Source organism: Geotrypetes seraphini, chromosome 8 (assembly GCF_902459505.1).
Source record: "Geotrypetes seraphini chromosome 8, aGeoSer1.1, whole genome shotgun sequence".
NCBI classification, from domain to species: Eukaryota; Metazoa; Chordata; class Amphibia; order Gymnophiona; family Dermophiidae; genus Geotrypetes; species Geotrypetes seraphini.
In genome coordinates this window covers 98,186,329-98,212,640 of record NC_047091.1, presented here as the reverse complement: position 1 = coordinate 98,212,640, position 26,312 = coordinate 98,186,329, and the positions used below count along the sequence as shown (strand labels likewise).

General features: G+C 48.3%; 1 protein-coding gene across 4 annotated transcripts in view; it reads right to left on the bottom strand.

Moving 5' to 3' along the window:
• ARHGEF18 (Rho/Rac guanine nucleotide exchange factor 18) overlaps positions 1-26,312 on the bottom strand; it is a 250,998-nt gene that overhangs the window by 57,558 nt on the left and 167,128 nt on the right. For all 4 annotated transcript variants that reach the window (XM_033956918.1, XM_033956915.1, XM_033956916.1 and 1 more), the window contains 6 exons: positions 24,623-24,740; positions 23,551-23,799; positions 14,290-14,366; positions 11,873-12,051; positions 9,147-9,238; positions 1,245-1,433 (listed from right to left, as the gene is read on the bottom strand). In XM_033956918.1, the coding sequence (XP_033812809.1) occupies positions 1,245-1,433; positions 9,147-9,238; positions 11,873-12,051; positions 14,290-14,366; positions 23,551-23,799; positions 24,623-24,740 (904 nt within the window). The remainder of the gene's footprint in view (positions 1-1,244; positions 1,434-9,146; positions 9,239-11,872; positions 12,052-14,289; positions 14,367-23,550; positions 23,800-24,622; positions 24,741-26,312) is intronic.

Below are 26,312 nucleotides of genomic sequence, written 5' to 3'. Positions count from 1 at the left end.
GACCATAGATTATTTATTTATCAAACGCTCCTATCAACCAGATCAAAAGCGGTTCACACAGTAACATCCTTTAAAACTATGAAAGAACACAGAATAAATTACAGCACAAACTCATTATGGTTTAGTACTTTACATTTCCAGGGAAATTCTGCACAACACAATTTGTAGTTTCACAGAATTTGGACATTTTTGGGGGGGACAGGAGTCCTCCTGGAGTAACAGTAATAGTTTAATCCTGCAAAGATCAAACTTCTGTGGTTTGGCGCTCAGATTCATTTTTTTCCAGTTTCTGTGACTTTTTTTTTTTAAATTTGCATTTAAAATTTTTTACATCAAAGAATAAACTTTGAATAAGAAATACAGAGTAATATATATATATATATATATATATATATATATATATAAGAAAAAAAATATGAGAAAATTTGACTTAACATAGACCATATTCAAAGGGGAAGCCAAGAAGTTTCAAGTTTATTTATGGCTTGATATACCGACTATCACATGTATCTGGACGGTTTACAATATTAAAAATTGGAAAAAATCTAATACAGAAATTTGGTTAAAATAAAATAAAAAGAGGGTAAAACAGGACTAAAACAAAATTAGACTTATTAGAAATGAAAGGAACTGGGGAATAGGGAAGTTTTAATTATAATATGTAAATAAAAATAAAAGGAAGGATAGAGGGATATGAAGTAACAGAAGGGAGATGGGGATGTCGCTTCTTAAAAACATTCCAAAGGAAGTTGAAATAATCTAAAACGGAAAAAAAGAAATACTGATGTATACCCTGTTTTCTATATTTAAAGTGCTATTCACTTAGTCCAGCAAGTTTCCAGATTTTTTGAATCGTATAAAAAATAGCTTATGAAAAAACCAGAAACTCGCTGGACTAAGGTCTCCTTTTACTAAGATGCGCTAGCGTTTTTAGCACACGCACACAATTACCACGCGCTAAACTGCACTGCACGCTTCTAGAATAACGCCAGCTCAATGCTGGCATCAAGGTCTAGTGCGCGCAGCAATTTAATGCGCGCTATTCCGCGCATTAAGGCCCTAACGCACCTTAGTAAAAGGAGCCCTAAGTGTATAGCCTCGATGAAGACAAAGTTGTTTAACTTGCTTTTTTCCAAACTTTTCAAACCACTGACAAATAGAACAGTAACAGCAACCTCCTGGTGGCAATATGGTGATTTTTCTGCCCCCCCCCCCCCAACAAAACATCCTAGCCTGTGGCTCACCTTGCATCACTGCAGATTTCAGAATCTCCTCACCCTGCACATTCTCTAGTTCTCCTCTGAGAAGGAGCTTAGACCGCACCATGTTTTGTGAAGGCTCTTCGTACTCGTGTAGTTCCGACATCTCCAAATAGATCTGAAGCTTCTCATTGAGAGTCTGTGTGATCTGGCCGTCTTTGGCACTTAAACGTTCTGGGGGGAAGAAAGAGAAGGTTGGAAATGGGAATCTTAGCTCCAGGGCTGGTTTTAGACAGGGCAGAAATTAAGGAGGGTGGGGCCCTCACCTCTCCACAAAAAGCACAGACAGACCTTTATCAAATGCAGATCACAAACAGAAAGTGAACTGGGAGCCCCAAGAAATTAAACTCAGCAAGTATTACAATACTGGAGAAATAAAACCAGATATGTACTGAAAACATAGGGGGCCCAGGTCCACCAAAAACAGCCATCTCCCTTGCTGTGCCTGGTGGGGATCCCAAACCCTGCCAATTGAAGACCTCCTCCTCCAGTCTGGCCGTCAGAAATCTCCAAGGTCTGCAGCCAGTAGCCATGATCCTGAGTTGCCACCAGCTGCTGGGCTTGAAGAGTTCTGGCCACCGGATTGGAAGAAGATGTCTTCAGTTGGCAGGGCTTTGGGAAACCCACCAACTTAGGGATGTATATTTTGCATTTGGTCAGGAGGTATGGGGCATAGAAGAAAATTTAGTGCCCACGATTTTTGGGCTTAGGGCCACTGCCCACTGCTACCCTTCACCCATTATCAGCTGTCTGATAAGCCACTGAGTCCAATACAAATATCTGTGATGCACATATCCCAAAGCTAACATATTCCAGGTTAATACATTTAAAATAAAACACTACTTTCTACCTTTATTATCTTGGCATTTTATTTTTCCTTCATGTTTGTCTCTTCTGCTTTCCTGTGTCTTATGATAATTCCCTTTCCAGTGATTGCTGCCCTGTCTTTTCTCCCCTCTCCTGTTGTGTTTCATTCCCTCACTACTCCTGCCCTTGAGATACTGATCTTTCCTTTTTAGCTCTTCCTGACCTTTTTTACTTTTCTGCCTCTCCATCCACTCATATTTCACCCTTGTTCTTCGTTTTAATTTCAGCTATTTACCAGTAGAGGAGAGAGGAGGAACGTGTTGCCCCACAACACAGTCTAACTGAGCACCCCCAAATTGGAGTGCTGTCTAAGCCCCTGTAAAATTTCTCCCTCCATCCCACTGCCCACCATCTCTCTGTCTCTCTCTTTCCCACCCCCTTTCAAAATTTGTTTGTCTAGTCCTTCCCCCCACCTCTGGTCCACATTTCCCCACTCTGTCTCTCATCCCCTGGGCTAACTTAGAATAGCTCTAGGGGAACCACTGGTTCGGGCATCTCTTCCACTTGTTAGTCCATCTCCCTTCCTTCCCCTCACCTTCGAGGTCACCTTTTGAAAATCAAAGTTTTCCTTTTCAGAGGCTCACAAGCTGCCGGTGATTGCCCCAAAGCTTTCCCTCTGCTGCAATCCAAAACGCAAGTCTGACCATGTCTCCCCACTCCTAGCCAAACTTCATTGGCTCCCAGTGATTTCCAGAATCCATTTCAAATGCTCCTGCCTGGCTTTTAAGATCATTCACGGCATCCTTCCTCCCTTAATCCCACTATCTTATAACTCCTAGAGTCCTGACAGCACAGTTACTTACCGTAACAGGTGTTATCCAGGGACAGCAGGCAGATATTCTTAACACATGGGTGACGTCACCGACGGAGCCCTCGGTACGGACCTTTTTAACTAGAAGTTTCTAGTTGGCCGCACCGCGCGTGCGCGAGTGCCTTCCCGCCCGACGGAGGAGTGCGTGGTCCCCAGTTAGGATAAGCCAGCTAAGAAGCCAACCCGGGGAGGTGGGTGGGACGTAAGAATATCTGCCTGCTGTCCCTGGATAACACCTGTTACGGTAAGTAACTGTGCTTTATCCCAGGACAAGCAGGCAGCATATTCTTAACACATGGGTGACCTCCAAGCTAACAAAGAGGGAGGTGGGATGGTTGGCCATTAGGAAAATAAATTTTGTAACACAGATTGGCCGAAGTGTCCATCCCGTCTGGAGAACACATCCAGACAGTAGTGAGTAGTGAACGTGTGAACTGAGGACCAAGTGGCCGCCTTGCAGATTTCCTCGATGGGCGTGGAACGGAGGAAAGCTACAGAAGCAGCCATAGCTCGGACTCTGTGGGCCGTGACAGTTCCTTCCAGTGAGAGACCGGCCCGAGCATAGCAGAATGCAATACAGGCAGCAAGCCAATTTGAAAGTGTCCGTTTGGAGACAGGACGACCCAAACGGTTGGGATCGAAAGATAAAAATAGCTGAGGGGATGTTCGTTGAGCTCTGGTACGATCAAGGTAGTAAGCAAGGGCACGCTTACAATCCAGCGTGTGCAACGCCTGTTCCCCAGGATGCGAGTGAGGCTTAGGGAAGAAGACGGGCAACACAATGGACTGGTTGAGGTGAAAAGCCGAGACCACCTTGGGAAGGAATTTAGGGTGGGTACGCAGAACAACCTTGTCATGGTGAAAAACAGTGAATGGTGGGTCAGCAACCAGTGCATGCAGTTCGCTAACCCTCCTGGCAGAGGTGATGGCAATTAGGAAAAGCACCTTCCAGGTAAGAAGCCTGAGCGAAGTAGTGGCAAGAGGCTCAAACGGAGGTTTCATGAGTGCTGAGAGAACCACATTGAGGTCCCAGACGACAGGAGGAGGCTTGAGAGGCGGTTTGATATTGAAGAGACCTCTCATAAATCTGGAAACCAGAGGATGAGCAGTGAGGGGTTTTCCGAGAATAGGCTCATGAAACGCAGTGATGGCACTGAGGTGGACTCTGATGGAGGTAGTTTTGAGGCCAGCATTGGACAGCGAGAGCAAATATTCCAATACAGTTTCCACCGCTAAGGAGGTGGGTTCCTGACGATGCCGGAGACACCACGAGGAGAATCTGGTCCATTTCTGATGGTAACATTGGAGGGTGGCCGGCTTCCTGGAGGCGTCCAAGATGAGGCGGACCGGCTGAGATAGGTTCTCTGGAGAGGTCAGCCCGAGAGAAACCAAGCTGTCAGGTGGAGCGAAGACAGATTGGGATGCAGTAGAGACTGATGTTGCTGCGTAAGTAGAGTAGGAAACACAGGAAGGAGAATGGGTTCCCTGGAGCTGAGTTGGAGCAGGAGTGAGAACCAGTGTTGGCGAGGCCACCGAGGTGCGATAAGAATCATGGTGGCGTTGTCCTTGCGGAGTTTGGACAAGGTCCGCAACATCAGAGGAAGTGGAGGGAAGGCATACAGGAACCGATCCCTCCAGTCGAGCAGGAATGCATCCGGAGCCAGACGGTGAGGAGAGAAGAGTCTGGAACAGAATTGGGGCAGCTGATGGTTGTGAGGTGCTGCAAAGAGGTCCACCTGCGGAGTGCCCCATTGAGCAAAGATGGAGAGCAGAGTCGGAGGGTCCAACGTCCACTCGTGAGGTTGAAGGATGCGGCTGAGATTGTCGGCCAGAGAGTTCTGTTCGCCCTGGATATAGACCGCCCTGAGAAAGAGATTGCGGTCCGTGGCCCAGGTCCAGATGCGCAGAGCCTCCAAACAAAGGGGGCGAGATCCGGTGCCGCCTTGCTTGTTTATGTAGTACATGGCGACTTGATTGTCTGTGCACAGGAGGAGGACTTGAGGGCAGAGAAGATGTTGGAAAGCCTTGAGGGCGTAGAACATGGCTCTGAGTTCCAGGAAATTTATGTGATGACGACGCTCCTGTGGGGTCCAAAGTCCCTGGGTGCGTAGATCTCCTAGGTGAGCTCCCCACGCGTAGGGGGACGCATCTGTGGTGATGATCATAGAGTGGGGGGGCAGATGAAAAAGTAGACCCCTGGAAAGATTTGAGGAGTTCAACCACCATTGGAGAGATTGCTGAAGAGATGATGTCACAGAGATGGGATGAGAAAGAAGATCTGTAGTCTGTGACCATTGGTTGGCGAGAGTCCACTGAGGCGTACGAAGGTGGAGACGTGCCAGAGGAAGGACATGCACCGTCGAGGCCATGTGACCTAGGAGGACCATCATCTGTTGGGCAGGAATGGAGGGATGCATGAGTACCTGACGGCAGAGATGGAGCAGGGTCCGCTGGCGATCGGAGGGGAGAAAGGCCCTCATCAGCGTGGTGTCCAGAACTGCTCCAATGAATTGAAGTCGCTGGGTGGGAAGCAGATGCGACTTGGGGTAGTTGATCTCGAACCCCAGGAGGTGGAGGAGAGAGATGGTGTGATGAGTAGCTTGTAGCACGAGTTGAGATGAAGGTGCTTTCACCAACCAATCGTCCAAGTAGGGGAACACCTGGAGGTTGTGAGACCTGAGGAAGGCCGCCACCACTATAAGGCACTTGGTGAAGACTCTGGGGGAGGAAGCGAGGCCAAACGGTAGCACTTTGTACTGATAGTGGTGGTGTAGCACCTGGAACCGCAGGTAGCGGCGAGAATTCTGATTGACGGAGATGTGAGTGTAGGCCTCTTTGAGGTCCAGGGAACATAGCCAGTCGTGTTGAGAAAGAAGAGGGTAAAGCGTGGCAAGGGAGAGCATTCTGAACTTTTCCTTGACCAGACACTTGTTGAGGTCCCTGAGATCGAGAATGGGACGGAGGTCTCCCGTCTTTTTGGGAAGTAGCGGGAGTAGAATCCCTGACCCCTTTGATCTGGAGGTACTTCTTTGATGGCATTGAGAAGGAGGAGGGATTGAACCTCCCTCAGGAGGAGGGGGGTTTGAGATGAGTGTGAAGCAGACTCTACGGGAAGGTTGTCCGGTGGAAGAGTCTGGAAGTTGAGAGAGTAGCCGTGGCGGATGATGTTGAGGACCCACTGGTCCGACGTGATGACTTCCCAACGGCTGGAGAAAATGGTGAGACGACCCCCGATAGGCTGTGGAAGAGGCAGCGAGGGTGGATGACTGGCTATGCCCTGGAGAGAAGAGTCAAAAGGGCTGAGATTGTTTAGCAGGCTGAGGAGGCTTAGAGGGTTGAGTGGCCTGAGATCGAGCCTGGGCATGGTGCTGCTGTTGACGGGGTCGCCGAGATTGTTGGGGAGGCGGATTGAGTGGCCTGGCTGAGAACCTCCGCTGGTAAGATGATTGAGGCCGATAGGGTCGGGCAGGCGGAGCCTTCTTTTTCGGCTTGATCAGGGTGTCCCACCTGGTCTCATGGGCCGAGAGTTTCTGGGTGGTGGAATCCAGTGACTCTCCAAAGAGTTCATCCCCGAGACAGGGGGCGTTGGCCAAACGATCCTGGTGGTTGATGTCCAGGTCGGAGACTCTGAGCCAGGCTAAGCAACGCATGGCTACGGCCATGGCAGAGGCCCGAGAGGTGAGCTCGAAGGAGTCGTATATTGAGCGGACCATATATTTGCGCATTTGGAGAAGGCCAGAGATGTGTTGTTGGAATAGCGGGACCTTGCGCTCAGGAAGGTACTTCTGGAGGGCAGACAGTTGTTGGACCAAATGTTTCAGATAGAAAGAAAAATGGAAGGAATAGTTGTTTGCCCTGTTGGCAAGCATGGCATTCTGGTAAAGCCTCTTGCCAAACTTGTCCATGGTCTTACCTTCTCTGCCAGGAGGGGTAGAGGCATAGACACTGGAGCCCTGAGTCTTTTTTAAGGTGGATTCAACCAGAAGGGACTCATGGGGCAATTGAGATTTGTCGAATCCAGGAATAGGGATGACACGGTAAAGGTTGTCCAGTTTACGGGGGGCTCCCGGTACCGTGAGGGGATTTTCCAAGTTTTTGTAGAACGTTTCCCGTAGGATGTCATGCACGGGAAGCTTGAGGAACTCCTTAGGAGGTTGCTCAAAGTCTAAAGCCTCTAGAAAGGCTTGAGACTTTTTTGAGTCAGATTCTAGGGGAAGGGACAGGGCAGCAGACATTTCTCTCAGAAATTTAGAAAATGAGGACTGCTCTGGTTTAGAGGTGGCATCGGGTGCCGATGGTTCCTCATCAGATGAGGAGGGATCCTCCTCGGTACCGAGAGGAGTTTCCTCCCATAAGTCAGGGTCCCTGACCTCTGGTGCATGTCGAGACACCGGGGTGGAGGGCGCGGTATGGCGAGTCTTGGACAAAGACTTTCCAGAGCGCACCGAAACGGTACCAGGAGAGGACGACCGGCGTCGATCTCGGTCCCGGGAAGAATGCCGTACCGCCTGGTGCCGAGGAGGATCCAATGTGGCCTGAGAATGAACCACCGGATCGCCATGAAGTTGTTGGGCCGAAAGGATCGGCATGGAGGTGTTCACAGGTACCGAAGGGGTGGACACCGGGGGCTCGGTACGGGGCTCGGGCCGGTCTGGTACCGGAAGGAGCGGTGCCAGGATAGTGGGCAACAGGTGTTCAAGTTGTTTCTTTAACTGCTCCTGGAGTTGAGCCTTTAAGATGGCCGAGATACGGTCATCTAGGGGTGGCATCGGAACCGCTTTCTTTTTCTTCGGTTCCTTGGATGCCGCTCCACGCCCCGGCGATGAGGAGGCCGATGACGAGGCACTCACCGAGATCGGGGCGGAGCGTTTGCGGGACTGGTGCGATGCCGGTAGGGATGGTGTCGCCACCGTAGCTGGAGGGCGCTCGAGGGAAGAGGAAGGCTTCTTAGCCGGCTTACCTGGCGCCAGCGACGCCGATGTGGGGTCGGTCGGTGTCGAGGTCGACGGTGCCGATTTTTGAGGTACCGCCGTTGAAGTTGAGGAGTCCATCGCCGACTCGGTGCCGAAGAGAAGAGTTTGTTGAATTCTTCGGTTTTTAAGGGTTCTCTTTTGAAGAGTGGCACAGCGGGTGCAGGAGTCCGCCCGATGCTCCGGACCCAGACACTGCAAACACCAATTGTGTGGGTCAGTTATGGAGATCGGGCGTGCACACCGCTGGCACTTCTTAAAACCGACCTGCGGGGGCATGAAGGGGAAGATAGCCTCCGCAAAATCGAAGCCCGAGGCCTGTATACTGGCAACAGGCCCCGCCGGGGCAAAAACGAAAGAAAAAAGGTGAAAAAAGCAAAGTTTTTTTTTTTTTTTTTTGCAAATCAAAGAAAAATAAACCCGAAGGTAAAGAAAGAAAAAATAAGGGAAAAAAGCGCGAGCGGGAAGGCAAAAAGTGGTTTCAACGGCCGTTGAAAAAACACACGCGTCTTCTTCGCTCCGCGGAAACGAAGAAACTGGGGACCACGCACTCCTCGGGCGGTGCGGCCAACTAGAAACTTCTAGTTAAAAAGGTCCGTACCGAGGGCTCCGTCGGTGACGTCACCCATGTGTTAAGAATATGCTGCCTGCTTGTCCTGGGATAATCTACTAGACCTGCTCAAAGGTATAAACTATCCTTCCCCTCTCTACACGGTATTCGCTTTGCAAGCAAACTGGGAAAATCCCTTCTCTTCAGAATCACAGGTCTTTAGAACGACCTTATTACCCCGCTGCGGACCCTGGGCTCCCTCCAATTATTCCGCAAGCAACTGAAAACCTGGCTTTTCACTAAAATGTAATTCTATCCCCCCTTACTCTTCTCTTCTATATATAAGTTCATGTAAACCTTTTTTTTCCTAGTTTAGTTTAGCTTTGGAGCAGCCACCAGCAGCTTGTGGGAATGACTACCACACCTGGGCCTCTCTGAAAAGGAAAACTTTGATTTTTAAAGGCGACCATGAAGATGAGAGAAAGGGAGTGAGATGGACCAACAATGGGAAGAAACACCCGGAGTTGTGGGCCCAGGGTAGCTGCCCTGTTTGCCCTCCCCTAATGCTGGCCCTGCTTGGCTCACTGGACTTTTCGCTGGCCCATATCTATGATCTCACCTTTTAGGAAACGATCCTATCTTACAAGTCATAAGTTCAACTTATAAACCTTTTCAGCTTTCTCTCTCACCTTGCAGTTCTTTCAGCTTAGTGAAACGTGCATCTGCCAGTCTCCTCTCCTCATCGGGCTCGCCCAGTGTGCCTTCCTCTTCATCAGGACACCTACCCAAAAAAACCCAAAAACCTGCCTTGTACAGTCAGTCAGTTAAAACCATATAACTTGATTCTAGAGCATCTGATCCTAAAGCAAATTTAACACAAAAAAAGTTGAAAAAATCAACTGAATCAACCCCTGTATTTGGGCATCAATGTATGATGCACTAACCTGTTTTGTCTTTTCCCTTCCCAAGTCACAACTAAGCAGTAAGGTGTAGTGGCCTACCTATAAATGTGACAACCAGGGACCATCTTTTTTTTTTTTTTTTTTTTTAACACCCTTCTCTATATGAAAAATACGATTTTTAGTAATAATCCACACATCGCACAACAAGAATGTACTTAGCAAAAGGCAGCATCTTACATACTGCAATGAGCAGCAGAACATCAATACATCCATTGTAAAACTAAACAAGCCAGACTAGTGCAGATCGATCCTACACAGTCAGTGCTAACAGAAAACTATGGGCCTCTTTTATTAAACTGCACTAGCAGTTTTTAGCACAGAGAGCTGCGCTGAATGGCTCGCGCTGCTCCTGACGCTCAAAGAGTTCCTATGAGCTAGCGCAGTTTAATAGAAGAGAGGGTTTGTCTTTTGTATACACAAAACATAGAAACACTCTTGCCCAGCATAGAATATGTAATCACAAACTAAAAACAAAAATATGTAGACAAAGTTAAACTGAACCACAAAGAAACCAGACTTTATATACAATGCAACACCACAGAAACAGTGATGCATATCCCCAAATATTGTGCAAAATATAAAGATGGCAGATGTAAATTTGAAATAATTGAGAAATAGCAATCATCACTTTACAAATTAACAATTAAAACTAAAACAAAAAATGGAAAATAAGACACCAACTTTTTTGGACTAATACATTTTTCAATTAGCTTTCAGAAGCCAAAACTTCTTTCCTCAGTATACTGCTGTTACGGTATCCTATCATGACCCGAGGAAGGGGGTTTTGGTCTCTGAATTAGTCAAAATTATTAAAATTAATCCAATAAAAGGATCAGCTTATTTCCATTTTCTATTTATAAACGTTCATCAACATAGCTACAATACTACATTATCCTAAAGCAAAAAAATAAATAAATAGAAAAAGTTTTCTACCTTTGTTGTCTCTGGTTTCTGCTTTTCTCATCTCATCATTCTCTTCCTTCCATCCACTGTCTAATCTGTCTCTCTTTCTGTCTCTTCCATATGGCATCTTCTCTCCTTCTTTGCCCCTTCCAGAAACTGTCTGCCTCCCTCTTCCATCTCTCCCTCTACCCCCATTGGTCTCGCATCTGTCTCCTTCCCCCCGCCCCAATGATTTGGCATTTTACTCTCTCCTCTCCCTTTCCTTCTCTCATCTTCCTTCTCAATTTATTTTCTGTCTCTCTAAATTCTTACTATCCAGTCCTCAATTTCCCTCTTTTCACGGTATCTACCACGGTAGCTTGCCACCTCTTTCCCTCATCCCCTCCAGTATTTCACTAACTCTATCCTCTTTCCCCCTATTCAGCATGTGCCATTCTTTATTTATCCCCTCCTTCCATCATGTGCCCTCTTTCTTTACTCCTTCCATCCAGCATCTTCGCCTTTCTCTTCTCTTCACTTCCATCCAGTGTCTGTTCCCTTCTCTCTCCATCCCCCATTTTTGGCCAGCATCTGCTCCTTCCTCTCCCAACATGCAATGTCTGCCCACTTCTCTCTCTCCATCCACCTCACATCCATCAGCATCTGCCCCTTCTCTCTTCCTGCATCCCGATTCCATCAGCATCTGCCTCCTCTCTCTTCCTTCAACCAAATCCCATCCAGTATCCTTCCCCCTTCTGTCTCTCTCCCTGCACCCCAATTCCATCAGCATCTGTCTCTTATTTTTTTCTCCATCACCCTTCCATACTCCTCCCTTCTCTATCCCTCCAAGAGAATGCCATCCAGTATCCTGCCCCCTCACCTCCCCACTGCTGCTGTATGTTTCTCGAAGCAGCAGCAGTGGCTGTAAACTTAAATGCAGCCATCACGGAACCTTCCTTCAGCTCCCTATGGCTGCCGGTTCTGCTCCAGAACAAGGAAGTGATGTTGGAGGAGGTGGACCGGCAGCAGCGGGGAGGTGCTGGAAGGTCCTGCAATGGCTGAATTTAAAGCTTACTGTCACCGCTGCTGGTCCCGGATCCAGTGTTCCGGCTGTGCACCTAGGGAGGACCGCCCGCCAGCTCCCCTTGGTATGTCACTGGTAAGGTGACATATGACTATTTGGTATCTGAAGCTGAAGGCTCAGAATTTGCATAGTGGATCCTTATCAACATTCCAGAGAATAGCAGGTATGTCAGTGTGGCTTGTACAAGCTTCTTTAGTTACTTCCACATGTACTGCACTGATTTTAATTCTCCTAAGGAGTCTGGATAAAAACTATATAGCCCCCTTTTAGTAACAATAAAAAAAAATCTTGTTCCAGTGTCAGATTTATAACAGAGTATTCTTTAAAACATGCGCAAATATAAATATCCCTACCTTTGATACGTATGTCCAGGACACAAAATGTTTACAATCTATAAATTATAAATTAACATATTTTCTAAGCATATAACAAATTTGGAAGGACATTACTGGATGTGTAAAATACATTTGACATTTTGCGGCGATACCTTTCCACAGCATCCCGGATATAACCCATCCACAGGTTTCGCTCTTCTTTAGAGCTGGTATGAATTTCGTACATCTCCGGTCCCTTTAACGAGGCACTAATTAGGAACATTGCTTTCTCCTCATTGGCCACCTCTCTTACGATCAGCTTTTGTAATGGGATAACAGGAGGCTTTGAATCCTGTGAACAAAATTAGAGAAAAACAAAAATCAGAGCTTTTGTGCTGTTCCCGCTTATTGAGGATGTGGCTGGGCTTGGGCACTGGGAGGACAATTTTATAAAGGTTGACTTTATTTGGGCACCAAACATGAATTCTATAAAGGCATCTGGGTACCTATTTGCAGGGAAGATGTCAGAGGGAAGGTTTCAGGGTCAGCGGGTCGCATGCACAAGCCACCGATTGCGTCTTTGCAAGACCAGGCATGGGACCATGTGTTGGAGCCGCCACTACCGGCTTTGATAACAAAAGTGCGGCTGGGAGGAGGTAAAAGGAAGTAAACGCAAGAGGCACGAATTTGGGAAGTGGAACGGAGAAGGGCGCGTTGGGACAGGAAGGGAAGAAGAGGGACTGCGTTGGCTTAGGAAGGGAGAAGCAGGGTCGCATTGGGACACAGAAGTAAGGGAGGGGGCATAAACTTCAGACAAAGGAGGGAAGAAAGGAGGGAGGGAGCATGAACATGGGACATAGGATGGAAGAATGGAGGAAGTGAGGGAAAGAGATGCTGAGGTGGGGAGGGAATAGAAAGGGAGAATTGTTGGGCATGGGTGTCTGAGTGAGAGGGAAAGAGAGATGCACATGGGGAAATGAAGAAAGCAGGTGAATTGTTGGGCATAGGGAGGAAGAAAGAAATATTGGACATGGTGGTGGGAGAGGCATGAGGTACAGATGCATGGTGAAGAGAGAGATGAGAGGGAGAAATGTTGGATGTGGTGGTGAAGAAGAGGGACCAGTGGGACTGAAGAACAAAAATAAGTGTTTTTAAACTACAGTACTTTATTTTGAGGACTATTTCCTTAATGTTTTTATAGACTGTGTACTGTACAGAATTCGAGTTACATACAAATTCAACTTTAAGAACGGTTTAAAAAACAGAACTCATTCTTAACCTGGGGACTGCCTTTGGTGATGCCCGATTTGCTGATTCTCACCGATTCACTTCGGTGAACTGAATCAAATCGATTCGTTGTCCGAGAAAATCGGATTCACAGATTCAGCGATCCCCACCCTGGTGAAACCCGACATACCTCCAAGACCTCTTAAAGCAGCAGCGGCAGCTCTATGAACAGGCTGCTTCGTGGCCTTCCCCGCCAGGGCCTTCCTTCTGCTGTGTCACTGATGACATCATTGGTGGCATGGCAGAGAGAAGCCCTAGCTGGGTAGGTTGCGAAGCAGCCCTTCAGGGTGGTGCTGCTGCTTTAGGAGGCCTCGGAAGTATGTCAGGTTTCACGGTGGGAGGATTGGTGGGGTGCTGCTGCACAGGAGGAAGGGAGGGAGGGATGGAAAGCTGCTGCACAGGGGGATAGGTGGGAGATGAGAAAAGCTGCTGCACAGGGGAATGGGTGAAAGAGGAGGAAAGCTGCTGCTTAGGGGGATGGGAGGGGAAGAGGAAAGCTGCTGCTCAGGAAGATGGGAGGGGAGGAGGAAAGCTGCTGCTCAGGTGGATGGGAGGGGAAGAGGAAAGCTGCTGCTCAGGGGGATGAGAAGGGAGGAAAGATGGTACACATGGGGGGGAGAAAGGCAAAAGGAAGAATTGTTGGGGGTGGAGAAGAGGAAGGAAGAGATGAAACAAAGAGGTTGAAAAGGGTGAGAGGGAGAAATCCTGCATATGGTGAAGAGGAGGGAGACATGTATGGAGAAGGGAGAGGGAGAATGTTTGATATAGGATGGAGGGCAGAGAGAGGTGGTGCATAGGGAGAGAGAAAGAAATGTTGCACATGATAATGGAGGTAAGGAAGGGAAAGAGGCTGCATGGAGGGGAATAGAGAGTTTGACCCAGGGCACAAGGCAGAGAGAGAGAGAGAGAGATGGTAGACAGTGGGAAAGAAACAAATGTTATATATGGCTGTAGAAGGTAGAAAAAAATAATTTTATTTTCTAGTTTGTGATTACAATAGGTCAGATTTGAAATGTCAGAGCTTGTGTTAGACAGTGAACGTGAGCTAGGACCTAACAGAGAGAGGAAAAGTATTTTTTATTATGTTTACACCACAGGAGGTGCCTACATATAGAACTGGCCCCCTTAGGACATAACTCTAGGGACACTGGAGATGTCTTGGGCCAACCTGTCAGCAGAAAAATCAGGGAAAATCTTTGTGAATATGATTTTCAATTAACATTGTCATCGGAATGCTACGTGTGCTGGGTGTCAGCCAAGACACTGCTAAAGATGTGACCCTATGCGGAAGGAGGGTACTCACCACAGAAGCAAAGACATATTTTTGGTCCTTCTCTTGCAGTAGCAATAGAACATCGGTCAACAGAACAGCAAGAATCTCTGTTCGTGCAAAGAAAAAAAACCCCCACAAAGAAATTCTGATTAGCCAAAGCCAAACACACTAATGCTACAGACTTAATACTCTAAAAGTCGGCTTGTCCAAGTTCAGACCTTGAAGGTCACAAACAGGCCAAGTCTCAGGCTACCCCTAATGAATATGCATGAAAGCACAGTTACTTACCGTAACAGGTGTTATCCAGGGACAGCAGGCAGATATTCTTTACGCATGGGTGACGTCACCGACGGAGCCCTCGGTACGGACCTTTTTACTAGAAAGTTCTAGTTGGCCGCACCGCGCGTGCGCGAGTGCCTTCCCGCCCGACGGAGGAGTGCGTGGTCCCCAGTTAGTATAAGCCAGCTAAGAAGCCAACCCGGGGAGGAGGGTGGGACGTAAGAATATCTGCCTGCTGTCCCTGGATAACACCTGTTACGGTAAGTAACTGTGCTTTATCCCAGGACAAGCAGGCAGCATATTCTTTACGCATGGGTGACCTCCAAGCTAACAAAGAGGGAGGAGGGATGGTTGGCCATTAGGAAAATAAATTCTGAAGTACAGATTGGCCGAAGTGCCCATCCCGTCTGGAGAAAGCATCCAGACAGTAGTGAGTAGTGAATGTGTGAACTGAGGACCAGGTGGCCGCCTTGCAGATTTCCTCAATGGGTGTGGAACGGAGGAAAGCAACAGAAGCGGCCATAGCTCTTACCCTGTGGGCCGTGACAGCACCGTCTAGTGACAGACCGGCCCGAGCGTAACAGAACGCGATGCAAGCTGCAAGCCAGTTGGATAGCGTCCGTTTAGAGACCGGTCGACCCAAACGATTTGGGTCGAAGGTCAGGAAGAGCTGAGGGGACAAGCGGTGAGCCCTTGTACGATCAAGATAGTAAGCCAGGGCACGCTTGCAGTCAAGACTGTGCAATGCCTGTTCTCCGGGATGTGAATGAGGTTTCGGGAAGAAAACAGGCAACACAATGGACTGGTTGAGGTGAAAAGCTGAGACCACCTTAGGAAGGAACTTTGGATGGGTGCGTAGAACCACCTTGTCATGGTGAAAAATAGTGAACGGTGGATCGGCAACCAGTGCATGAAGCTCACTAACCCTCCTGGCAGAGGTGATGGCAATGAGGAAAAGAACCTTCCATGTCAGAAATTTGAGCGAAGTTGTGGCAAGCGGCTCAAAGGGAGGTTTCATGAGGGCAGATAAAACCACATTCAGGTCCCAGACGACCGGAGGAGGTTGTAGAGGTGGTTTGATGTTGAAGAGACCCCTCATGAATCGGGAAACCAGAGGGTGAGCCGTGAGGGGTTTTCCCAGGACAGGTTCATGAAAAGCCGTGATGGCACTGAGATGGACTCTGATTGAGGTAGACTTGAGGCCTGCGTTGGACAGGGAGAGCAAGTAGTCCAGAACAGGTTCCACCGCTAAGGAGGTGGGATTGTGATGATGTCGGAGACACCAAGAGGAGAACCTGGTCCACTTCTGATGGTAGCATTGAAGGGTGGCTGGTTTCCTGGAGGCGTCTAAAACGAGACGAACAGGCTGAGACAGATTTCCTGGAGAGGTCAGCCCGAGAGAAACCAAGCTGTCAGGTGGAGTGAAGACAGATTGGGATGTAGTAGAGACTGATGCTGCTGTGTAAGTAGAGTAGGAAACACAGGTAGAGGAATGGGCTCCCTGGAGCTGAGTTGAAGCAGGAGGGAGAACCAGTGTTGACGAGGCCACCGGGGGGCTATGAGGATCATGGTGGCTCTGTCCCTGCGGAGTTTGAATAAAGTCCGCAACATCAGAGGTAGTGGAGGAAAGGCATAGAGGAACCGATCCGTCCAGTCGAGTAGGAATGCATCCGGGGCCAGACGGCGAGGAGAGAAGAGTCTGGAGCAGAACTGGGGCAGCTGATGGTTGTGAGGAGCTGCGAATAAGTCCACTTGCGGAGTGCCCCAGCGAGCAAAGATGGAGTGGAGCGTGGGAGGATCTAAAGTCCACTCGTGAGGTTGAAGGATGCGGCTGAGAGTGTCGGCCAGGGAGTTCTGTTCGCCCTGGATATAGACCGCCTTGAGGAAGAGACTGCGGGCCGTGGCCCAGGTCCAAATACGAAGAGCCTCCTGACAAAGGAGGCGAGATCCCGTGCCGCCCTGTTTGTTTATGTAGTACATGGCGACTTGGTTGTCCGTGCACAGGAGCAGAACCTGAGGACAAAGAAGGTGCTGGAAGGCCTTGAGAGCATAGAACATGGCTCGTAGTTCTAGAAAATTGATGTGATGTCGACGCTCCTGTGGGGTCCAAAGACCCTGGGTGCGTAGGTCTCCCAGGTGAGCTCCCCATGCATAAGGGGAGGCATCCGTGGTGATGATCATGGAATGTGGGGGCAGATGCAACAGAAGGCCCCTGGAAAGATTTGAGGAGTTCAACCACCATTGTAGAGATCGCCGAAGAGATGATGTCACAGAGATGGGATGAGAAAGAAGATTCGAGGTCTGTGACCACTGGTCGGCTAGAGTCCATTGAGGTGTCCTGAGGTGGAGTCGTGCTAGGGGAAGCACATGCACCGTTGAGGCCATGTGTCCCAGGAGGACCATCATCTGTCGAGCTGGGATGGTTTGATGAAGGAGCACCTGATGACAGAGGTGGAGCAGAGTCCGTCGACGATCGGAGGGGAGGAATGCCCTCATTAGTGTGGTATCGAGAACTGCTCCGATGAACTGAAGGCGCTGTGTGGGAAGCAGATGCGACTTGGGGTAGTTGATCTCGAACCCCAGTAGATGGAGAAGAGAGATGGTATGTTGAGTGGCTTGTAGCACAAGAGGAGACGTAGGAGCTTTCACTAACCAATCGTCCAAGTAGGGAAACACTTGGAGGTTGTGAGACCTGAGGAAGGCCGCCGCCACAATGAGGCATTTGGTGAACACCCTGGGTGATGAAGCGAGGCCAAAAGGTAGCACCTTGTACTGATAATGGCGATGGTGCACCTGGAATCGCAGGTAGCGACGTGAAGTTGGATTGATTGGTATGTGAGTGTAGGCCTCTTTGAGGTCCAGGGAACATAGCCAGTCGTTGTGAGAGAGATGAGGGTAAAGCGTGGCAAGGGAGAGCATTCTGAACTTCTCCTTGACTAGACACTTGTTGAGGTCCCTGAGATCGAGAATGGGACGAAGGTCTCCTGTCTTTTTGGGTACCAGGAAGTAGCGGGAGTAGAATCCCTGACCCCTTTGATCTGGAGGTACTTCTTCGATGGCATTGAGAAGGAGGAGGGATTGAACCTCCCTCAGGAGGAGGGGGGTTTGAGTTGAGAGAGAAGCAGACTCGACGGGAGGATTGTCTGGCGGAAGAGTCTGGAAGTTGAGGGAGTAGCCGTGGCGGATGATGTTGAGGACCCACTGGTCCGATGTGATGACCTCCCAACGGCTGAAGAAAATGTGGAGCCTGCCTCCGATTGGCTGAGGAAGAGGCAATGAGGGTGGAAGACTGGCTAAGCCCTGGAGAGAGGAGTCAAAAGGGCTGAGAAGGTTTGGCAGGAGGAAGAGGCTTGGCAGGTTGATTAGGCTGGGCACGAGCCTGGGTGTGTTGGTGCTGGCGGGCCCGCCTAGGTTGCTGTGCAGGTGGGTTGAGCGGTCTGGCAGAGAACCTGCGTTGATATGATGTCTGCGGTCTATAAGGACGAGTAGGAGGAGTCTTTTTCTTTGGTTTAATGAGAGTATCCCATCTGGTCTCATGGGCGGAGAGCTTCTGAGTGGTGGTATCCAGGGACTCTCCGAATAGTTCATCTCCCAGACATGGGGCGTTGGCTAGACGGTCCTGATGGTTGACGTCTAGATCAGAGACCCTGAGCCAGGCCAGGCGGCGCATAGCCACAGCGATGGCAGATGCACGGGAGGAGAGCTCAAAGGAGTCATAGACAGAGCGCACCATGAACTTCCTCAGTTGAAGCAGGCTGGAGATGTGCTGCTGGAAAAGAGGGACCTTGTGCTCCGGCATGTATTTTTGCATGGAGGAGAGTTGCATTACCAGATGTTTCAGGTAGAAGGAAAAATGGAAGGAGTAGTTGTTTGCCCTATTGGCAAGCATGGCATTTTGGTAGAGCCGTTTGCCAAATTTGTCCATAGTTTTTCCTTCTCTGCCAGGAGGGGTGGAGGCATACACACTGGTGCCCTGAGTCTTTTTCAAGGTGGATTCTACCAGGAGAGACTCGTGGGGCAGTTGGGGTTTATCAAAACCTGGGATTGGTATGACCCTATAGAGACTGTCCAATTTACGGGGGGCCCCAGGGACAGTTAGCGGGTTCTCCCAATTTTTATAAAAAGTTTCCCGTAGGATATCGTGAACAGGTAACTTTAGGAACTCCTTGGGAGGTTGATCGAAATCCAGAGCCTCCAGGAAAGCTTGTGACTTTTTGGAGTCAGATTCCAATGGCAAAGACAAAGCCCCTGACAACTCCCTGAGAAATTTAGAGAAGGAAGATTGTTCAGGTTTGGAAGCGGTCTCGGGTGCGGAAGGCTCTTCGTCCGACGACGATGCATCCTCCTCGGTACCGGGGGGGGATTCTTCCCATAGGTCCGGGTCTCTGACATCGGTGGTTGCGTGTCGAGAGACCGGAGTGGACGGGTCGGCATGGTGAGTCTTAGACAAAGACTTGCCTGAGCGTACCGAGACATTTCCTGGCGATGTAGACCTGTGTCTGTCCCGATCCCGGGAAGAACGGTGCCGGTCCGGGTCTCGGGAAGACCGGTGCCGGTCCGGGTCATGGGAAGACCGGTGTCCTGCTCGGTCCCGAGGAGGATCCGTCGTCGTTAAGGCGACTGGCTCGGTATGGGAATGGAGATGCGGTGCCGAGAGAATGGGCATGGAGGAGTCCATAGGTACCAATGGAGTGGATACCGGTTGGACGGTGCGGGGCTCGGGCCGGTCTGGTACCGAGAGCAGCGGTGCCAAGATAGATGGTAAGAGCTGCTGAAGTTGTTGGTGGAGTTGCTCTTGCAACTTGTCCTGGAGGATGGCCGCAATGCGGTCATCCAGGGGAGGCACCGGAACCACTTTTTTCTTTTTTGGTTCCTTGGGTGCCGCTCTACACTCCGGCGATGAGGGTGCCGATGACGAGGCACTCACCGATATCGGAGTGGAGCGTTTCTTGGCCCGGCGTGGAGCCGAGAGGACTGGTGCCGTCCCCGAGGCGGGAGGGCGCTCAAGGGGGGAAGGCTTCTTAGCCGGCTTACCTGGCGCCGGAGGCGCCGACGTCGTCTCAGGCGGCGTCGAAGTGGTCGGTGTCGATTTCGACGGTGCCGCAGATGAAGATGTCGAATCCATAGACGGGCCGGTGCCGAAAAGTAAATTTTGTTGGATTTGACGATTCTTCAACGTGCGCTTTTTGAGAGTGGCACAGCGGGTGCAGGAGTCCGCCCGATGCTCTGGTCCCAGACACTGCAAGCACCAATTGTGTGGGTCAGTGAGGGAGATCGGGCGTGCACACCGCTGGCACTTCTTAAAACCTGGCTGCGGGGGCATGAATGGAAACACGGCCTCCGCAAAATCAAACCCCGAGGCCTGGATCGTGGCAACAGGCCCCGCCGGGGTAGGAACGAAAAAATAAAACAAAAGAAAGAATTTTTTTTTTTTTTTTTTTTTGGAATTGGAAAGAAAAAAGTACCCGAAGGTGAAAAACCGAAAAAAATAACGCGAGCGGGAAGGCAAAAGGAGGATTTCAACTCTGTTGAAAAAACACACGTCTTCTTCGCTCCGCGGAAACGAAAAAACTGGGGACCACGCACTCCTCCGTCGGGCGGGAAGGCACTCGCGCACGCGCGGTGCGGCCAACTAGAACTTTCTAGTAAAAAGGTCCGTACCGAGGGCTCCGTCGGTGACGTCACCCATGCGTAAAGAATATGCTGCCTGCTTGTCCTGGGATAAAAATATTTATATGCTTACTACCTCCACTGTATGCAAATCTATCTCATTCATATCAGGTTTCAGGTTTATTTAAAATTTGATAATATCGTTTATAGTACTTCTAAGTGATGTTTTTCCCTCAAAGACTGAGCTTGCACAAGGAAGGTGTGGTTCACTGATACAGCTGCCATCTCTGCACCCAGAGGTTATAAAATCAAATCCCAGTGCAGCTCCTTGTGACCTTGGGCAAGTTACTTAATCCTCTAGCGCCTACCGCTTTGAAGGCCAACTTTGAATGCCAAAGCCACAAAAAGGCAGTATACAAGTCTCCCATTCCCTTCCCTACTTTACAGCCACAGTGAAAGCTGTCTCCTTGCACATACAGTGATTTACTACAGAACAGAAATTCCTACTGCATTGGAGAGGAAATTAAGGCTTTTTTGCCAGAATAAATGAGATAAACTTGTAGAAAGGGGCAATTTCAAGAACCGATTTACCCAGATAAATTCACTGGCTGAAAACTAAGGGCTCCCCTCCTTCCTGTAACCGGATAAAAAGGTGCATGGCAATCAACAATGAATGTGCTATCACCGGGTAAGGAGCAGTTGTTCCCAAGGACTTGCTTAAGTTGAGGAGGGAAATAACACATGAACACCGAGTTCAAATCTACATATATTTCTGTATGGAATACGGTAAGTGTCTGCAGATACTTTCCACCAAGGCAGTTTCTGAAAAGTAAAGTTTTCTCTTATTTCCCTGTTGAAAATTGATACAAAGCTTGCAAGTAAAAGGTACCCTTAGAACAGTTAAACATAGCAGTCAAGTTTTCCTTGTGTTGCAAATTTGAAATCATCAATAAGGGAGATGGGAAAATAAAATAAGTTCATTTCCCCTGGTCCAGGAAAACAAATCCAGCTTTGCAACACACTACAGGGGCTGCCCAAGTCTGGTCCTCGAGATCGACTGGCAGGACAGGTTTTCTGGATATCAACAATGAACATGCATGAGAGAGATTTGCCTGCACTGCCTTCTTGGTATGCAAATCTCTCATGCATATTCATTGTGGATATCCAGTAAACCTGGCCTGCCAGTAGATCTCGAGGACCGGACTTGGGCAGCCCTGCACTAGAACATATAGTAAATACAGTGGTACCTCGGTTTGCGAGTAACCCGGTTTGCGAGTGTTTTGCAAGACAAGCAAAACACTCAGCAAACTTTTGACTCGCAAACCGAGCACTGCCTCGATCAACGAGCACTAACAGTCCAGGAAGCGCCGCTTCGGGGGGTTCCTCTTCCGTCTTCCGGCCAGCCTTCTACATCGGGTGCCTTCCGCAGGTTGGAGGACCTCTGTCTGGGCCTGCATGGCAGGGTGCTGTCCCGCCTGCGCGTTGTGTGTGACACGCACAGCGTCAATCATTGGCGTTGTGTGTGTTGTGCGCGGCTCGAGTAGCCACGCGGCCACGGGGACCCGGAAGCCTCCGGGTCGGTCAAACGAAGCAGGAATCAAGTTGAAGAAGAAAAAATTTCGCGCACAGCGACTTAAACGATGAAAAACAAGAAAAATCGCGGTGCTAGAAGGCAGTTGGGGCAGAGCCTGAAAAAACACGACTTCTAGGCTCAGCGGAAAATTTTGAACTGGAGACCACGAGGGGATGCACCCCCTAGTGGAGCAGGAAGGCACGCATGCGTGGAGCAGCAGAGCAAACTTAAATCTTCAATCAAGTTTACTTGAAAATGCTTCCGCATCGGGGCTCCGTAGATGACGTCACCCACATGTGAGAATATCATGCCTGCTTGTCCTGGGATAAACATACTTGTTTGATAAATTCCTTACAAGTCAGTAACTCAGCCTACCTGCCAAGCTAAGAATTGTCAACATTTTTTTACCCCATTTGAGTTTTTCCCTACACTCCCCTTTATTCCATTTCTGAATCTGCAATTGCCACCCCCCCTCCCTACTGTTTATCCCTTCCTTCGTGCTAATGAAACCTTTTCTTCCTATCGCCTTATCTACCTACTACAAAGTATCTTATACTCAATGATATGGTGTAACTACTATTTCCCATACTTCTTTATGGGCTTCTTAACTTGTAAATCGCCTTGAATCTGTACTGGATAAGTTTGATACAGAAATTCAGATTAGATTAGATGTATATAATGTATATACTTTGTGTTTTAAGCTATGTGACCTGTTAATGAAATGTGTTTTGTTATATTTTACAGTACAAGTTAAGTCCCTGAGGCAGCCCATTCAGAGTGAAACACAGCCGTGCCGGGCAGTATTTTAACTGCTCTTGAAATATTACAAAGAGAAAAGCATCAAAAATATGAACTTTTTGAATTTATTGAGCTGTGGTCTCCAATTGCAAGTTTAGTTTTCAGTAAAGGACTAAAATCTGTCTTTCAGAGTCAGGGGTTGGATGGAATATTACGTGGTGATTATCCTTGTATGGAATTAACATTTGTATAATGGAAAGGACGGAGAGAAAAAAAAAGATTAGCCCTAAAATGTAAAGTTTAATTACTTTGGGCTAGATTCACTAAGCAAACCGATCATACCGATCGGTTTGCGACCCCTTTGCAACCCAATTTCCCTCCGACCCGATTCATTAACCTGTGTACCAATCCGATTCCGATCCATGCATGCAAATGAGGGGAAATGGCAAGCAAAGTAGGCAGGGATGCGATTCACTAAAAAAAAAAAAAAAAAAGAGGGACACTGACTGGGCTGACCAATCCAAAAATAAGCGACTGCTGAGGACCAGTCACTCAGGTTTTTTCCAACTGCCCTGACTTCTGCCGCCCTGCTCTCTGCCCTGCTTCTCTGCTCTCAGCCCCGATCTCTTGCCTGCCACAATCTCCTGCCCATCCCCGCAGTGCAAGCCCGTGTTTTAAACCTGCAGGCTTAAAGCGGGTTAAAACCACGGGTTGCAAAGAAAATTTTTTTAAAAAGTTTTCTGCTCTGCCGAGGATGTAGGGCCAATGCATGCGCAGTCCATCTACAGTCAAGGAAGATGGTCTGCGCAAGCTCAAGGATCGCTGTCCAGTGATCCGTGCGGTCGTTGGGGGGGGCGTGCCAACGTTCGCCCCCATTTGCATGCAGGCCTTTAGTGAATTTGTCAGCCTGCATACAATCGGACACGGAAAGGAAGGTTAGTGAATCTACCCCTTTGTAATTTTGTTTTACATCTACTTAATAAACAGATTCAAAATATGTTATTGGAGGGGGGGGCTAAAAGACAGACATGATATTCATACGAGATCAGTTTCCCTTAAAGAACAAGATATGGAACTGCCACAATAGGTACCTTTAAGACGCCCAGAAGCAGCCTTCCAGGATAATATCCCATCATGGAAGAGCTGCCGGCGTGCTATGTTTTCCTTCCGAAAAACGAGTCCATTTTTTAGCTTCCCTGAGGACTTCAATTCCATTTTGTTCACAATCTCTCTGAGGCGTTGTCCCTTCTCACTTTCGTTCACCGTGGCATCGACTTGTGTGATTGTGTCCTTTATGTAACTCAGAGCCTGGGTGAGGTCCTCGTGGTCCTCTGTACCATCTGAAAATAAGCCCAGGGAGAGGTTCCGCACCTTAGTGCCTTGGCAGAACTTACGAATAGAGGACAGAGAGAAGGTGGAGAACCAGAGCTAGATTTTAAGGCAACAGGGGAGTGAGTGCTTTAGCACAGCAGAGCAAACTTCAGGACCTGTGCCAAGCTTGTCCTATAGCATGGCAGCAAATGGAGAAAACAGGGAGAGTAAAATAAGCAAACTAGATCTGAAGTAGTCCTTAGTAGAGGTCTACACAGGAATGGGGACCTTAACCCACGGGACTCCCACGGGGACCCCCCTCTGGCCCTCGGGACTCCCACAGGGATGGAATGCTTTGGAAGCAGGGTTCGTCCATATAATATAATGGTCACGTCAGCCTTAGCAAAAAAGGGGGTTTATAAGTTAATTACCTGAACAGAAAACAAAAAAAGGGTTCCACCAAAGAGATTCCACAAGGAAAACAGCAAAAGAAACTGTGGAATTGATGATCCTGTCAGAAGTTATTGCTGCTTTTTATGGGGACGGGCGGGGATGGAAGTAATTCCTTGCGGGGACAGGTGGGGACGGAGAGGATCCTGGCGGGGACGGGTGGGATTTTTGTCCCCGCGCAACTCTCTAGTCCTTAGTTGCTTTGAATAAGGGCAGAGGAGAGTGGGAGAAAGGGAGACCTTACTGTCCCTCCCAAAGGAAGTTAAAAAAGCATTGTTTTTTGTGACATATCTTTAAGAACAGAGGCTGAATCTCTAAAGCCCTCCTCACCACAGGACATCTCATGGCTGGCTTAGAGACCCCTTAGATCTTAAAAAGTAAATAAAAACAAAGGTACCTCACCTTCAGTGTTCTGGATAATTCGCTCCACTAGTACAGGATATTTAGTAATACGCTGTGTCACCAGAAGAATGCATTCCTGAATTCCACGTCGGCGGACAACAGATAGATTACCTATTTTCTGTGGAACAACAGAAGTTAATATTGGAAAAAAATAGTTTGTGATATCTGTCTAATTCTGCTGATGTCTTGGATACAGGAAAGGAAGAGGTACACATATGTAGGTAGGCACAGGCGTCTAACTTTCACTCCTACATCTAAAGGATCGCCAGGATTGGACAAAAGTCGCAGGAGGGAAAACACAGATGGAGCTTCATAATCTATTTCCACTCAGCAGCAACATTCTCTTAGGGATTATTTAAAATTTTTCTCTAACACAATTCTGGGAAGGCCTTCAAGTCATCATTTAGACATACACATAAAGAAGCCAAACTTAAGTAAGCCTGTAGAAATAAGCAAATTCTAATGTTGATTCTACAGGTGTAGGTTTCCACCAGCAATTATGGATATAGAAGGCAATTCCATTAACATGGGCACTAATAGTTGTGTGTTCAACTCTGGCTTTTACAAAATCGCGGAGCGTCGGAGCATTCACCTCATCAGCCCGTGGTAGAAATCTGTACTGCGGCTTTATAAAAGGAGCCCTAAGTGTTTAGAATAATGTGCACATATGTATGTATATACCCCCCCCCCCCCAATATTCAAACCATGGGAAATTGCTGGGGAACTCCTGCAGTCCGTGGCAATTTCAGAAATTTAGTGCCAGCACTGTATCTGGCGGTTGGCATTGAATTTCTGGTCTATTTTTGGTCAGCAAAGACATAGCCAGCTAAGTCTCAATGGCCAATCCGCTAAGCCAGATATTCATTGGGCAAAAGCCATCTATCTCCTGCTGAATATCACAGGATAGCTGGCTATGTGCTATGTAGCTGGCTGGGAGCTGTTTCCCACTGGCTAAATAACGCTGAACTCCATCTTAGTGCCAGTTTGCAAAAATCCGCTTAATTTATATAAAGGGGAAGTCTATATATGGCACCCAAAATTGCATGTTGAAATGTGGGCATGCAACTTAATTAACAAGCCCTTAACTAATGATAATTGGGTGTTAAACCAATTACTGCAGCTAACTGGCATCAATTAGAATTTGCGTGCGCAACTCGCTGCATGCTATTCTATAGGTCTCAGCGCCCAACTCGAACAGCATGTATCTGAAAAGGGGGCGTGGCCAGGGGCATTCTGAAAAGTTGTGTGTGGAATTACAGAACTTGGCCTAAGAGCACCTAACTTGGGTGTCGGCATTTACAACTGATTTCAGCAGGCGTTATGTGCAGCGTCCAAAAGTTAGGCACAGAAGCCGCACCTACGTGCTATTCTACAGTATATAAGGTCTGTGCTCTTTATAGAACAATGCTTAATGCTGAATTTTTTCTGCACCCAAGTTTCGGGACCACTAACAGAATTTCTCCCATAACTTGTATTTGTAAGAGGGGTGAACACATGGGCGGGACTCCCACTTTATGCACGGAATTTGTAAAATATGGTAACTTATGCGTGCATCTCTGCCACTTCAGCAAATATATTCTATAAAAGTAAGCAGGCGCTTACTAGTGCTGCCCGATTCAGGAAAAAAAAATTTTGATTCGATTCAGCTTATTGAATCGATTTTTCGGTTCGATTTTCCTGCCCAATTGGG